Source organism: Bactrocera dorsalis, chromosome 3 (genome assembly GCF_023373825.1).
Source record: "Bactrocera dorsalis isolate Fly_Bdor chromosome 3, ASM2337382v1, whole genome shotgun sequence".
Lineage (NCBI taxonomy): Eukaryota > Metazoa > Arthropoda > Insecta > Diptera > Tephritidae > Bactrocera > Bactrocera dorsalis.
The window spans coordinates 70,736,571-70,752,644 of record NC_064305.1 but is presented as its reverse complement, the minus strand read 5'-3'; the positions used below and the strand labels follow the sequence as shown (position 1 = coordinate 70,752,644).

The following is a 16,074-nucleotide window of genomic DNA, read 5'->3' as shown; positions in this document are numbered from 1 at the left end:
GTCATTGCAGCCTTATTTGTCGGCTGTTTATTTTGAGAGAGACTGTCAGAAATCCGGAATACGGTTTAATAAATGTTGTAATAAAAAAGCGCTTTGTCAGTGACTACTTTTTCATTCTGCGATGCGGTTGTTCAAAACTATAATATGCAAGAAAAGAATTCGTAAAAAAGAACATGGCGAATTCAGAGGTGATGACAGTAGAACAAGTGCACTAGAGCTTTATATGTCAAACTTGTTATTGTTTACAAGGCGAATTCATATTGTTTACTTTTTAAAGCCTTCAATGCCGGTTGTTGTGCGTATTAAATGAATTTCATCGAATAAGTGTTAAATTGTAATTAATAATTACAAACTAGTTAACAAGGATGGGGAAATATGTCTTTTTTTTAAAGAAAGAGGTACACGGAAGAGGTCACTTTTGCAATATTCCCACTAATCAGAGGCGGAAGATATTGTACAACCATGCATTCTGCAACAAGTTGGAGCTGTATCAATACCATTAAAGTGACAATAATAGATTTCAGTACTCGGAGTAAGTTGTACAATTGCAATTGCAATTATACTGCAATTCTTTAGATATCAGCTAAACTCAATTGTGGGCCGATAAGAAGTAGCGTATTGTTACATTTTGCTGAATGTACGTATGAAAATCAAGGACTTTTTCTAGCAACTATCGTAAGTTTCAACATGTCATTTACACACAAATTTACTCTTATATTTGGAACAAATATTAATATGATTAAATTTATAGGATATATTAGTAATTAAGTGAATTGAACTATTTTTCAATTGAATATACCTTATCTAAAAAATTTAACTGATTAGCTTTGTGGTTTGCAGTGTCAGCAGCTGTGTAACAGCTGACTGTCAACAATTCGAATAGGGTAAACTTGTGTTTTCCCGTTGTATAAAATGTTTTTAAAAGATTTTGATGTTAAGTTTAAATATCATTTAAATATATATATATGTTTAAAATATGCACTACTTATTTCTCCATTGTTTTTTCGGTAGAAATAATAAAAATTATTTTAAATTGTAACTCTATTTTATACAATAAACCACTTTTAGCATTTATTTCAAGTTGTTTACCCTATTTGTAGTGCTTACGCTAAACTCAATTGTCAGCTATGCAGAGCTCCAATCGATAAAGGTCACCTTGAAACGTCAAATTGTGTCACCTTGGTTGCTGCTGAGCGGGCATACAAAAAGAGAATTTACCCTTTTCTCCGCTAAATTTCGCAAATTTTGGATAAATTTTCGTAATTGTTGTATCGAGTGACTCAAAGCGAAGCAGTTCCAGTGCGTGCTAAAAGGCATAAACCAACGAACGTGCGTCCAAATCTCAATACTTCGGTGTGTGCTAAACGGTTAAAGCGGCGGCTGCAATCTGTGCGCCAGAGAGTAATAAAGAGTGGTTGAACAGTCTTAAGTCTGGACTCTTTCGCTGTACTCCAGTGCAATAAATAGACCGTTGAAATTGAAACATAGTTTAAAATACTCATAGTTTAAAACGCGTTTTACAATATAACTGAAATTTGTGTACGAATTCATTGCATAAATTATTGAATATTGTTTATTTGGTTTAATTGAAAGCAAAGTAATAAACGAAAAAATGCCAAACGAACGTTTCATTGAGCGTGGCTCACATAAGGGCAAGGGACTTGCAGTTTTCACCAGTGGTGGCGACTCACAGGGCATGAACGCCGCTGTGCGTGCGTGTGTGCGCATGGCTATCTACTTGGGATGCAAGGTATGTATTCTTTTTTACTGCCTATATTAGCAAGTTAGGTAAGAAGAGGCTGGGTTGTGGGTGTGTGCTAAAGGTATGCTTATCGGTTGTGGTTAATTGACTTTTGTACTTATGTGTATTTTGCTATCTAAATGTTTTATCAGGATAATTTATAATTAAATCTTAAGTGGTTATTAAAAACTGTTGCGTGGTATTAATGCATAACATGGCAATGGGTTTATTTTTAGTAATTGTTTTGTTGAAAAATACCATCAAAGACGTTTGTTTGCACATAGGTGCATATATGCATGTATACATATGCATTTATATGATTTAATTGCTTGTAATGCACAAAAGATCGTCTCTCACTTGACGTTTTCCCATTACACTGATCTGTCTCGCTAAATAATGAGTATCTACAGCTGGCTAAACGCCATTTAAATTGCCTCTAATAAAAGTGAAATTACAATTATTGTTTTTGCTAAAGATGAGAGAAATGCATGCTATCTATATTATTTTATATAATTTATGAGTTAAGCTAAATTAAATGTTTGTTTTTAGTTCACTTACTCTTATTTTGTTTACTATAACACTGTATAGCATGCACATATAAAATTATAAAGCATATAAAAAATATACATATATGCGTGCATTTATGACGACATGGAAAATTTCACTTTTTAATAGTTTTGACTTTGCTGTGCCCTTTTAAAATACGTTGCCAAAAAATTATTTATTGTCTATAGAATTGATGAACTTTGCCATTGTATATAACACTAATTGTTTATTTCTTTTTTTCAATTATTTACTGTGTGCATTTATTTCAGAGTGGTTCCAACCAGTTTTAGTTAGTAATCTTTGATTGTGTTCTAAACATATTTCGGGTTTATTTACATTGCATTATTTTAGATTAAGTTGACTATTGTTTAAAAAATTCCAGATTTTTTTTTATTTTTTGTCTGTTGCGTGATTCATAATTGAAAACTTGTAGCCGGTGATTTTAAAAGAATTATTCTTATCTCTGTATTTATTCATAAATATAAATACTTTGCTATCTTACACTAGCATGTAGCATGGTTGCGTAGAAATGTAAGCAAAAAAATATTTCTTAATCTTTATTATTAAAAAAAATCGAATTTTATTTACAACTAGCTATATATTTTTTGCATTGTTTTTAACGTTTTTTTTTTAATTTATTATGATTATTATTATAAATATGGCATTTTTCATTTAATTCTTTCTAGGCCTACTTCATTCGCGAAGGCTACCAGGGCATGGTTGATGGTGGTGACAACATTGTTGAAGCTAATTGGGCATCTGTGTCTTCGATTATTCATCGTGGTGGTACCGTTATAGGTTCAGCACGTTGCGCTGAATTCCGCGAACGTGCCGGTCGTCTAAAGGCCGCATTCAATTTGATTCAAAAAGGTATGTGCTAACATATATTTGGTGTTTCAAATAATTAATTCGTAAAATTTCAAACTTTTTGTATAGGAATCTCCAACTTGGTTGTCATTGGTGGCGATGGCTCACTTACTGGCGCTAATTGCTTCCGTAACGAGTGGTCCGGTCTGTTGGATGAGCTGCTCGAGTCCAAGAAAATTACACCCGAGCAACGCAAAAAGTTCGACGTGCTACATATTGTCGGCATGGTGAGCATAAATATAAATAAAAAATTAATGGAAAGTTTTTAAAAACTTTCAAAGGGTATCTTATATGAATAGTATCTAGAAAATAGGTTTAGTTAGAGAGTTTTGTTTTAATCAATTGTTTTTAGGGGTGATTTTAACATTTATTTTTGCTCTTTTTGTGTCCTAACTGAAACTTGTATTTTTATTATTTAGGTCGGTTCCATTGATAATGACTTTTGTGGCACCGATATGACTATTGGTACCGATTCGGCTCTTCACCGCATCATTGAGGCTATCGACGCCATTGTGAGCACCGCTTACTCACATCAACGTACATTCATCATGGAGGTCATGGGTCGCCATTGTGGGTGAGTTGCACGTATTTGTTTTTATTGTTATGAGAATACTTATAGTTGAAATAACAAAAAAGTGCAAAGCCTAACATGCTTTAATACAGACTACAACAAATTGGCATGAATCCAAAAAAAAAGAAATCAACAAAAATGGAAAAATAATATATACTAGGCCGGATAGAATTACCGAAATTTTTTAAACACTATTAACTTATTGCCTTTAACTGACATGCGATTTCCTTCTAAACACAGTTATTTGCCTGTAGTTACTGGTATTATTTCCGAAGCTGATTATGTATTTTGTCCTGAATCGCCGCCACCACAAGACTGGCCCGAGCGTCTATGCAATAAGCTAATACAGGCAAGCGAAATAAGACATACTTCACACATGCCATTTAATAGTCGAGATCAATTGATCTTTCACACCCACTTTATTGCTGACAATTTTTGATTTGCGTATGAAAAACAAAAAAAAATTTACTGACCTAACTCAACTGAGTCGATTGGTTCAGCATGGCCTCAAACAAAAATTAGTCAAATAATTTTGTATATATTATATATACCATACATACATACATTTTATAGTCTTGCATTGCAGAAATTTATAAGATAAATTGAAATCGTTTTAGTTTAGTTAACTTGCTTTTGTTCTTTGACTTGAAATGCTGAGCCAAGACGAGTTTCAAAGAGAGCATTCAAATATGTAGTGTTAGTTACACACACATATCTTCTTTGGTACATGCATTGATATGCTGAAATTTTAAACAATTCAATTGGAATCAAGAATTGGCTACAAATTGTGTTAATTGAAAAATTACAAAGTGAATGTGTTAATTGAATAACCTCAAAGTGAATGTGTACATACAAACGAACAAACATAATAATGTGGAATAACTTCTCTAAAGTGTTGCTGTCAATGATTTTACTGTTAAAAGTTTTATACAACCGTTTTTGTTCAATTAAACCGTTAAACGTCAGTGACATTGCATTGTATCGCATAAGTGTAGCATACTTTTAGGGAATCAGCTGGTGTAAATGAAGTTTTGGGCAAGTCAAACGCTTGCGTGCGTATTACACTAACATTTACAGGTTTAACGTTGTGAAAATACCAAAAAGAAAATCATAATCATACATATGTACGTATTCAAATGTATGTACTGTATATGTATATATCTTGAAAAATATAATTGCCATACCTCCGAAGTGGTCAAATGAACGGTGATGCTGTGTTATGTTATGTATTTGTTGTCGTTTTGTTTCAAATGGTGCGTCCATCTTTCTTTTACAGCTATCTGGCACTTGTAGCCGGTCTTTCCAGTGAGGCTGATTATATATTTATACCTGAAAATCCCCCCCGCGCAGATTGGCCCGATAGATTATGTCAGCAATTGTCGCAGGCAAGAAAAATTCATAAATTCCAAAAAAAAAAATAAAATTGGATTTGTTAAATCAACACTATAAAATCATGAATGTACACAAATAATTAGAAGGCATACATTCATTTATTATAGCGACAGTCATCGTAGCTGCTATAGCAAAAAACAAAATTCAAAATTTTATTATTAATTTTTTTCAAAATGATTTGGACTGATTTTACAATTAGAAGCCCAATGCATCTTTTTCGATGTTAATGTTTAAAGACAAATATTTTGAATTTTAAAATTATTGAGTAAAGTATTCGACATACATTGGCTCAATGAGGTTATATTTGAAAGTTCAAATATCAAATCGATTTAAAAAAAAATTACAAGAGTAATTTTTGGGAGATTAGTGGTTTGAAAATTACTTGTATTCAGTATAATAATTTTTTGGTCACACCTGCGTTTTACTCCGAAATTTTTACAGAGGTTTCTTATGTGATAAAAAATAATTTCCAATGTGTGATTTTTTGGAAATATTTTTTTCCTAATAAAATAAATATTGTAAATGGTGAAAATTAAAAGAAAAATTTTCAAAATATAACAAACATTTACAAGAATAAAATAAAAAAAAATTACAAAATATAAAAAATATTTTCAAGAATAAAATAAAAAAACTAAAAATTAAATTAAAAAAAAAAAAACTGGCAATTTTTCGGATTTTTTTTTCTAAGAAATAAATATTGTGAAAAAGGGAAATTAAAAAAAAATACACCAAATATAACAAAAAAAAAATTCAAGAAAAGGATAAAAAAATTACAAAATATAAAAAATATTTTCAAGAAAAAAAAATAAAAAAATTAAAATTAATTTTAAAACAAAAATAGACAATTTTTCATAGATAGATTCTTCCGTGCTTAAAAAAAAAATATTAATAACAACCCTGACCGATCGAACGTCGAGATGTGCTGTTATTGTTGTGGTATTGGCAGAAGACATTCCTGCAATAATTTTAAGGAAAATTGCCAAGTTGATAGTCCTTAGTCGGTAAAAATTTGGGTCTGTTTGGGCTACTGGGTTACTTAGACCCGATTGAGATATTCTCATTTCTTTAGCTTTGAATTAGTTTCTGCATTAAAATATTGTGAAGATATGTTTGTAATAATATAATATTTAAATAGTATTTATTATTCTTTTAATATTAAAAACCAATTTTGATTGAAAGAAAGGTCCGACTTTTTTATTTTAATTTTCAATTGAAACAACCTCATGTAAATTTTTCTGTAAAACGTAGGCGTGACTTAATCGGAACTATAGTCAATATTTTTAAATTAAATTTCTTAAAAACAAACAAAAAAAAAAAAAAAAAACCGAAAAAGATGCTCTGCTTTTGCTGATCTCTTTAGCTCTCATTCCACATATTTTTATTTGAATTGATTTTGTTTATAATAAACTTAGACGTCTTCATCCATAAAGGCATTTAATATGATTTTTGCACACATTGCGATCATACGCACCCATTCAACGGTTGCTAATATTCTCTGGATCCGTATAAAATTGATAATTGTGTGTTATTCCTGACTCCCTGCCGCTCCGAACGCGCGCTTTTGTTCCTTGACGGGCGCAGTTGTTGTGTTTCTAGCTAATTTTTATAATATAAATAGTTATATATGTTTATCCAATGTTTTAATCTTGCACTTTAAACTGCACACCCCCTCCTACCGCAGCACTTCCCACTGATATTTTATTTTTATTTTATAATATGTACATATGTCCCGCACCGTTTTGAGCCCTGATTTTACTCTTCCTACAACTTCCTTCATCTATTACACTCTACTCCTTACCCAGTCTGTTATTGTTATTTCTACCCCCTGTGATTGCTATATCCTATTTCTGGTTCTTCTCAAACCCCACTGTGTTATATAATATAAAGTGAAGTGAAATCTTGTTCAAATATTTTTGTTAACATTTATTTTAACTATTACACGGCGTTTTAGTTACTTAAGCTCGGTTCACATTTAGTTTGTGGTTCGTATAAATTTTGGAAATTTTTACAAAATTTTTAAATTTTACAAAATTAAAAAAAAAAAAATTAGATAAAAAAATAAATAAATATTATACATTTTTAATTTTCATTAAACTTTGTTTTATCGTTAGTTGCAATTTTGAATTCTAAATTCCAAGCGCAACTAATTGTGAACCGCGCATTTTTCTACCGGCGCTTTATATTATGCTTTTAAGTTGCTTTAAGTATCTTTGTATATATGATACCGTTATTATGTATTATTTGCATTTGTCTGTTCAACTATTCATAATGTTGTTTTTATGATTCTATTTAGTTATTTAGCCATATCGGCGGCTTTAGCTAGCGAGGCTGATTTCATATTTATACCCGAGGAGCCGGTCCCTGTTAACTGGCCCGAAAAATTGTGCAAAAAAATACTGCAGGTCAGAGTGCAGTTTCAAATTGGAAAATATTACAATTTTTTTTCTATAATTAATTTGCGGTTACTTGTTTCTATTTGTTTATAAGCTGTTGTAAAATAATTTCATTTTTAATTTTGCTTGTCACGGGTTTGGCGGGGGCTTAAACCAATATCTGCTGCAATACCATTATATTTAGTTACCTTTAACGTTCGATTAAGCCGTTTTTATGTTTGTTGTTATTTTTAAGCTAACATTTGTGCGTATAAAATAATGCTTTCGTAGGGGAATTCTTACTGGTATGGTAAAAGGTCTCGCTGTCGCAGTCTTCGTACACTAAATTGTTCGTTCAAAATGTGGGTTTTGGGTAAATTTAATGTTGTTTAGTGTTTTTGTTTTGTGCGTTGTATTTAGTGTACTTGAAAATCAAATGAAATTCTAAATTATTTTACATGGTATATCAATCAATGCTATCTTCGTACATACTTTCACACACGCTCTCGTACTCGTTGTTGCTTACATCGTATATCTCTCGCTATTATGGCATTATTCGCATACGCAAGACTCAAAAGTTTTGCTTATTTTGTATATATTCATATATTTTAATTGTTATTTTGTATATACTCATTTATTGTATATATCAATTCATTCAATTTATGGCATATACTTCATCTTAAATTTCAATTTCATCTGCATTTCAAACGCCATTCTCGTCTTCAACGCATTTCTTAGTTTTAGTTGTATTTTCTTGTGATTTCCCGTTATTTTATTCCATCTATTTATTGATTTTGTATATACTACCTATATATATGACACATTCATTTTCATATTAATACTAATGAACAAAAATTTGTTTATAAAAATAATTGTCCTTTCAAAGTCATCGAATTATGAAATTTAAGCAAACGTACAAATTATAACGCTGTATACAATTTCGATATTTTTTTCTATATTTGTAAAATTAAAAAGTTAGTAGTGAGTTTGGAGTCATGTAACGGTTTAAATTGTGGAAGTTTTATTAAAAATAAATATTTATAATATGTTTTTTTTATATTATTATTTTTTTAATATTCATTTTATTGACGATAGACTTTTTATTAATTAGTAAACAAATATTTTATTTAATATAATTTTTTTTTGACTGATACAAGACATTAAATAACTAAAAATAATAATATTTTTTGTTTATTAAATATAAAAATATAAAAAATTAAAAAAAATACTATTTTTTATATTTTTGCTTGAATTTTTTAAATATTCGATTTATTGACGATAGGCTTTTAATTAAAAATATCCAGATATTTTATTTAATTTTAAATATTTTTGGAGCGATACAAAGTATTCGATAATTAAAAATAATATTTTTTTTGATTATTTAAAATTATAAAATATGTATGTATATACTATTTTTTATATGTTTGCTTCTTTAGAACATAAATTTTTTATCAATTAATATTCAATTTAAAAACTTTTAATTTTTAACAATTAAAAAATATTATTATTTTATTTATAAAAAATTTTTGCAATTAAAAAATAATATTTTCTTATACAATATAATAAATAAAAAAGAAAAACAATATTTGTTTATGAAGAGAAATATTTTTTTTTATAAATAAAATGGCAATAAATTTTTATAAAAGAAAACCAATATTTTTTATGAAGAAAAGTATATTTTTTGCATCTTTGAAAATATTTTTGTAGCAATAAATGTCTAATTAAAAAAAAACTTTTAATTTTTAACAATTAAAAAATGATATTATTTTATTTATCAAAAATATTACAATTAAATAATAATATTTTCTTATACAACAAATAAAAAAGAAAAATAATATTTTATATGCAGAAAAAAAAAAATATTTTTTTATAAATAAAAAACAAAAAATCTTATAAATGGAAAATTATTATCAAGAAAAATAAAATACATTTTTACTGCAATAATTTTTAATAAATAAAATAATATCGTACTTTTTGTGAAAAATTAAAAAAAAACATAAACATTTTAAATTACAAAACACATACTTTTTAAACGACTGTTAGCAACTTATTCATCAAAAAATTCTGAAAATTTTAGCTAAATAAAAGCACTTTTAATTTATAATACGAAATTCAATGACTAGTGTAAATGATTTTAAAAATATTACAAAATTTTGCGCTTGTTTTCATAATTTTTTTCATAAAAATTTGTTTTACAAATTTATTAATACTATTTTGTTATACTTTCGAAATTCGAAAAAAGTATTTTACAATTATTTTTTATTTGTAAATGCAGTTGTATTTATAAAAATCAAAAATGTATTTAAATAACTTATGAATACTATATTGTTGTACATACATATTGTACCTATGTATTTTTGAAAATCGAACAATTTTTTATAATTATTTTTTATTTTTAAATTATACAATTTCATTCATAAAAATGAAATTTCACAGTTTTAGTTATTAAAATTAATTTAAAATTAATAAAAAAATTATTTTTGAAAAAAGATTTAAAATTTAGTAAATATACCGAAACAATTTTCTCTAAAAAATATTATAAAAATTAAAATAATTATTATAACTTATTAAAATTTTATAAAAATTAATTTAAAATACATAAAGAAATATTTTTGGAAAAAAATAAATGAAAAAATTCCAATTTTAGTAATTATATCGAAACAATTTTCTGCAAAAAAAAAAATTACAAAACTTTGTTTGAAGTTATTCATAAATCAAAAGAAAAAAACTCAAACTCCACTCATTACAATTGATTTAAAATTATAATAAACCGTTAGCATCACTCTCACACTCGAAACTGTAAAATCAATTGTACACATTATAATCATACCGACCAAAAAAGGACAATTATTCATTCATAAATTAACTTGTACACGTATCGTACACTAAATGTTTGCAAATATAACGGTAAATTTGGCGAAATCTTTACTAATTAAGACCTTTTTTCGAAACGCGTTATTTCAACACGCCAATTTCAAAACAATAGGAGCGTAATGCCGGTCAACGCTTGAACATCATTATCGTTGCCGAGGGTGCCATCGATCGTGAAGGCAATCCCATCACCGCTGAGGATGTGAAAAAGGTGGTTGTTGACAAGCTGCAGCAGGACACGCGCATCACTGTGCTCGGTCACGTGCAACGTGGTGGCAATCCCAGCGCCTTCGATCGTGTTTTGGTGAGTACTTGCCATAAATAACAACAAAAATTCATTTTAACATTTTCACATACGCTTTCTCACGCAGGGTTGCCGCATGGGCGCCGAAGCTACGCTGGCACTTATGGAGGCCACTTCCGACTCGGTGCCATGCGTTGTCTCATTGGATGGCAATCAGGCGGTGCGCGTGCCGCTGATGGAGTGCGTGGAACGCACCAAGGAAGTTGCACAAGCGATGGCGGAGAAGAACTGGGAATTGGCGGTGAAATTGCGCGGACGCTCGTTCGAACGCAATTTGGAGACCTACAAGATGTTGACACGCCTGAAGCCACCAAAGGAGCTGGTCGAAAGCGGGCGGGTGAGTAGCGAATGCATGCCATTTTAAAGTTATTTTAAATGTAAAACTCTTATTGTTGTTGTTGTGAATATAGCAGGGTTACCGTTTGGCGGTTATGCACATTGGCGCACCCGCCTGCGGCATGAATGCTGCCGTACGCAGTTTTGTGCGTAATTGCATTTATCGTGGCGACACCGTTTTCGGCGTACATGACGGCATTGAGGGTCTCATTGCTGGCAACATCAAGGAAATGGGCTGGTGAGTAACGGTTAGCGTCATTCATCCCACAATGATTCTTATTGTATTTTCTGCTGTGCGTTAGGTCTGATGTAACCGGTTGGGTAGGTCAGGGTGGTGCTTTCCTCGGCACTAAGCGCACGCTGCCCGAAGGCAAGTTCAAGGAGATTGCCGCACGTCTTAAGGAATTCAAAATCCAAGGTTTACTTGTTATTGGTGGTTTTGAGGCTTACCATGCGTGCGGTCAAATTTCCGACCAACGCCCCAACTATCCCGAATTCTGTATCCCAATGGTAGTTGTACCATCGACTATTTCGAATAATGTTCCTGGCACCGAATTCTCGCTCGGCTGCGATACGGGTCTTAATGAAATCACCGAAATCTGCGATCGCATACGTCAATCGGCGCAGGGCACAAAACGTCGTGTCTTCGTCATTGAGACAATGGGCGGCTATTGCGGTTATCTCGCCACTTTGGCGGGTTTGGCTGGTGGTGCTGATGCCGCATACATTTATGAGGAGAAATTTTCCATTAAAGATCTGCAACAGGACGTCTATCACATGGCATCTAAAATGGCTGAGGGTGTGCAGCGTGGTTTGATCTTGCGCAATGAAAAGGCATCTGAGAACTATAACACCGATTTCATACATCGTCTGTACTCGGAGGAAGGCAAGGGGCTGTTCTCATGCCGCATGAATATTTTAGGTAAGTGCGCAAATATTTATTAATGTGTTTAAATTAATATACAACTTCATTTTCTGTCTAGGTCACATGCAACAGGGTGGCTCACCAACACCATTCGATCGTAATATGGGCACAAAAATGGCGGCCAAGTGCGTTGAATGGTTGAATGATCAAATCAAGCAAAATACCAAACCCGATGGCACTGTACGTTGTGAGAGCAACGACTCAGCCTGTCTGCTCGGCATTGTACGTCGCCAGTACCGTTTCACACCATTGGCTGATTTGATTGCCGAAACTAACTTCGAGTGAGTAAAGTTTATCGAGTGCCTTTTGTAATTCGTAATTGTTGTTATTATATTAAAAATATGTTTAATTTTAATTAGAAATACGAAAAGACTTTTTCGACTACCCAATATAATTATATCTTGAAGAGCGTATATTAAGTTCGGCACGAAGTTTGTAATACCCAGCAGGAAGCGTCAGAGGTCCTATAAAGTATATTTATACATATATAAATGATCGGCGTGACAAGCTGCGTTTACATAGTTATATATCCATATTTAGCCATAATAATCTTTAGCGTTCTCTGCCTGTCCGTATTATTGTCTGATAATATGATATACAAGGCCCTCAGTTTTTAAGTTATCGATCAGAAATTTTGCACTTGCCATTTTCACCCCAAGCAGCCGCTCATTTGGCGGTACAACCGATATCGGACCCCTATAGCATATAGCTGTCATACAAAGTGAACGTTAAAAATTAAGTTCTGGTATGAAAAACTTTTCTGTTTGACGAGATATCTCTACGAAATTTGGCATGGAATAGTGTCTAAGGTAACGCTACAATACCTAAAGAAATTATCTGGATCGGAGAATATTATAGCTTATAGCTGTCATACAAACTGAACATTAATAACAAAGTTGTGGTATGAAAAACTTTTTCATTTGACAAAACATCTTCAGCACTGGTATTTGTGTAAGTCAATGCTACAATCTCCGAATAAAATTATTCACATCAGACAACTTTAGCATATAGCTGCCATACAAACTGACCGATCAAAATAAAGTTCTTGTACGTAGCCTTCGTATTAGCTTCGGTGCAAATAGGTTTTTCTGTTTTTCTATCAACTTAGTTGTTCAATATTTGACTTTTATAATATAATATTTGACTTTTTATCTTTACAGGCAACGCATCCCCAAGACACAGTGGTGGCTGAAATTGCGTCCACTGTTGAGAATTCTAGCCAAACATGACTCTGCCTACGAAGAGGAGGGTATGTACATTACCGTAGAAGAGGAGTGTGCTACCGATGCCGTTGCTTAAGTATTGGCTACAGCACAAAATAGTCGTGTAGCAAGTGACCAACACACACACATACACACTAAAGTATATGTTACTCGTATTAAAACATCGCCAGTTGCAATAAAGTATACGCTACCGAAAGCGTCAAAGTTTGAAAGAAAAACAAAAAGCAAAACATAATCATGAACAAATAAATACAAAAGTAAATAGTAAACATACATACATATAAATATATTTATCTCATCACATGGTGCTTTGTTAGCTTAGCAAAGTATGTCATTATTTTATTTAAATAACTATTATGTTAAATACATTTACAAACATTTAAAAACTACATACACACACACACACATGTACACACAAATTTGTTTCATAATGTGAAGAAAAAAAAATAACACTTGAAAGTTGTTAACAAAAAAACTCAGGTTCTAGCACAATTCTACACAAACTCTGTTTAATGTTGAGTAACGGTAGGAGCAACCGAAATTGTATATTTTATGTTCATCAAAAAACAAAAAAGAAAAAAAAAAACAATCGCTTTTTGGCATTAATATTTCCATAATTTTTTGTTTTTAATTTTATTTTTAATATTTTCGCTAATTTAACTTTAATTTTTAACTTTCGTTTTGTCACACTCCTTGCTTGAGTAGCTGCCGCTTATTATAGTATTATTATAATTTTTTTTTGTTCTTGTCTTGTTTAAGTTCGGTGTGACGTTGCAAACGAAAGCAAAAATGATATTAATTTGTAGTTCCATTACTTGAAAAGTATAAATACTGTTGTAGCGCAAATACTAAGAGCAAAATATACAACAATTTAAACATCGAGCTGTAACTGTTTCATTAAATCAATTAAATAAAGCTAGCGTTTGGAAAAAGTAAAAAAAAATACAATAAAAATATATACTTCTCCACATATGTATGTATATGCATATGTATACTTACATGCAAATCAATAAAATTCAATAACTTTTTGTTGTTGTAATTGTCATGTATGTACTTCCTGTGTAGACTCTCCGAAAGGGCTTTGAGGTGCAAACCCACCCACCGCTGCAACCAAAATATGCAGAACTTAACTACACAACAACACAAAAGCTTAACACGGTACATATATAACGGTAAATTACTAATATTATCGACATATCTGTGGCTGTGTGCTTATATTACCCAAAAATCTCATTTAAATCTAACAGTTTTATTGGTAAACACAAGCACATCTACATAAATACATATATATCTAAACTCAAACAAATTTAATTACAAAATGGAAATTAACGAAATAAAACAAGAAGAAATGGAAGCAAAACTCAGATTCATTATTCTGTGCATTCTTTGTGCGGTGAAAATTTTATTGTAAAAACAACTAAAATAGTGAAGAGATTGCAACCACCTGCCTCCAAACCAATACATACATATAAAAATACCGTTAAAACAAATTACAACTTACAAAATGGAAACTATTAATATTACTATAATTATGCATTAGTATTTTAACCGTTGTTACCATTATGCGTTTGCGCAAAAAACCTACGGTACATATACAAAAATGCAAAGCATATATTATGACGTGAATAAAAAAATAAAAAGAAAACAAAAAACAAGCTTACTTTGTTTAATTTTGTAATTGGTCGCCAAAGGCAAGCACTGCACTAAACAGCAGTGAAGTAAAAGTTTTTTACAATAAAATGAGGAAAAGCGTTAACATCGATCGCATCGAAGCTATAATACTCTCCACATGTTCATAGGAGGGTAGAAAAGCATCTTCATCATGTTGTTGTTGTTGTAGCGGTAGAATTCTGCCGAGTTGACAGTCCTTGGCCGGATAAAAATCTGGATCCGTTCCGGTTACGTAGACTCGACTGTCGTGGGAACGGCTTCATTATGTTTTTGATCGGTCAGTTTGCGTGTCATCTATATGCAATAGAAGTTCAATATCAGCTTTTAGGGTAAATTAATATTTTCTTGGGGAGGAAAAGACGTGTGAACATTTTCAGATCGATATCTCAAAAACAGGAACTAGTTCGCGAATATACAGACGGAAAAAAATTATATACTACTGTGGGCAAAAAATAGTAAGAGATTTTAATTTATAATTTATGCAAAACCCATTCGTCGAAGTATTTTTTTTTAGTATATCTGAAATACATAAAGCGCATTCGGCGACTTTTACGATAAGTGAAATTATTCAACAAAGAAGTTCCATTAAATTTCTAGTGCCGAAACGTTTAGAATGTCGGAAAAGGCCTTCGGTGTTAATTATTTCTCCCGAACAAGTGTTTTGATTGGTACATATTATTCAAAGAATGTCGAGAACATCAACTGATGATCAACACGTCAATAAAATAAAAGAATTCGATGCTTGACAATCGACGATTAACAGTCAGTGATCTTACTGGCTTCTTTGAAATATCAGAAGGATCAGCAAGTTTGGTTCTAAAATCATTTATTTTTTCGAAATACAGCGTCGCGTGAACGTCTCTGAAATAATGTTTTTCGACTACCAGGATGTCATGAAACGTATTATTACTGGCGACCTATGCTTACGACGTGGAAACAGATGATCAATCGGCTAAATGTTGGGACAAAGGTGAGCCGAGCAGAACATGTTACAGCAGGTCAAAAATCAAGTTTATGTTAAAAGTTTTCTTCTTCCAAACATAGCCCAAAAAGGTCGGAGTTTCCTTTTTAAAGCTCACAGATACCGAATATGAAGGCATCAGTATCTATGACCGACTTATACCGAAAATATCACCAAATTTATAAGGCATCCTAATGAAATCAAGTGCGTATATCTTCTGATATTAATGTGGGCGGTTGTTAAAAATGGTAAAAATCGGTTCAATACTTCCCCTGGCCTCCTTATACCTAATGA

The 16,074-nt window shown here is 31.3% G+C and overlaps 1 protein-coding gene across 6 annotated transcripts; it reads left to right on the top strand.

Annotated features, from left to right (window-relative positions):
- Positions 1–579: 579 nt before the first annotated feature.
- On the top strand, positions 580–14,691 carry LOC105227281 (ATP-dependent 6-phosphofructokinase). 6 transcript variants are annotated; one of them, XM_029550623.2, is made up of 12 exons: positions 580–675; positions 1,101–1,750; positions 2,974–3,157; positions 3,224–3,381; positions 3,574–3,728; positions 7,411–7,519; positions 10,476–10,664; positions 10,732–11,001; positions 11,075–11,238; positions 11,303–11,922; positions 11,984–12,206; positions 13,086–14,691. In XM_029550623.2, exons 2-12 carry the CDS (start codon positions 1,613–1,615, stop codon positions 13,222–13,224), a joined length of 2,349 nt encoding a protein of 782 aa, XP_029406483.1. In that variant the 5' UTR covers positions 580–675; positions 1,101–1,612; the 3' UTR covers positions 13,225–14,691. The 6 variants fall into 6 exon arrangements, with proteins under 6 accessions (XP_029406483.1, XP_049307610.1, XP_029406485.1 ...); XM_029550625.2 differs by lacking the exon at positions 580–675 and having other exon boundaries at positions 1,145–1,750; positions 11,078–11,238; XM_011206528.4 differs by lacking the exons at positions 580–675; positions 7,411–7,519 and adding an exon at positions 5,002–5,110 and having other exon boundaries at positions 1,145–1,750.
- Positions 14,692–16,074: the final 1,383 nt, after the last annotated feature.

What these genes read in the sequence shown, in the direction of transcription:
- LOC105227281 (XM_029550623.2), top strand. Translation starts at nt 1,613, where the DNA reads ATGCCAAACGAACGTTTCATTGAGCGTGGCTCACATAAGGGCAAGGGA. An exon ending in AGCTGGTCGAAAGCGGGCGG is followed by an intron (nt 11,002 to 11,074) that starts GTGAGTAGCGAA and finishes TTGTGAATATAG; the next exon opens with CAGGGTTACCGTTTGGCGGT. An exon ending in ATTGCCGAAACTAACTTCGA is followed by an intron (nt 12,207 to 13,085) that starts GTGAGTAAAGTT and finishes TTATCTTTACAG; the next exon opens with GCAACGCATCCCCAAGACAC.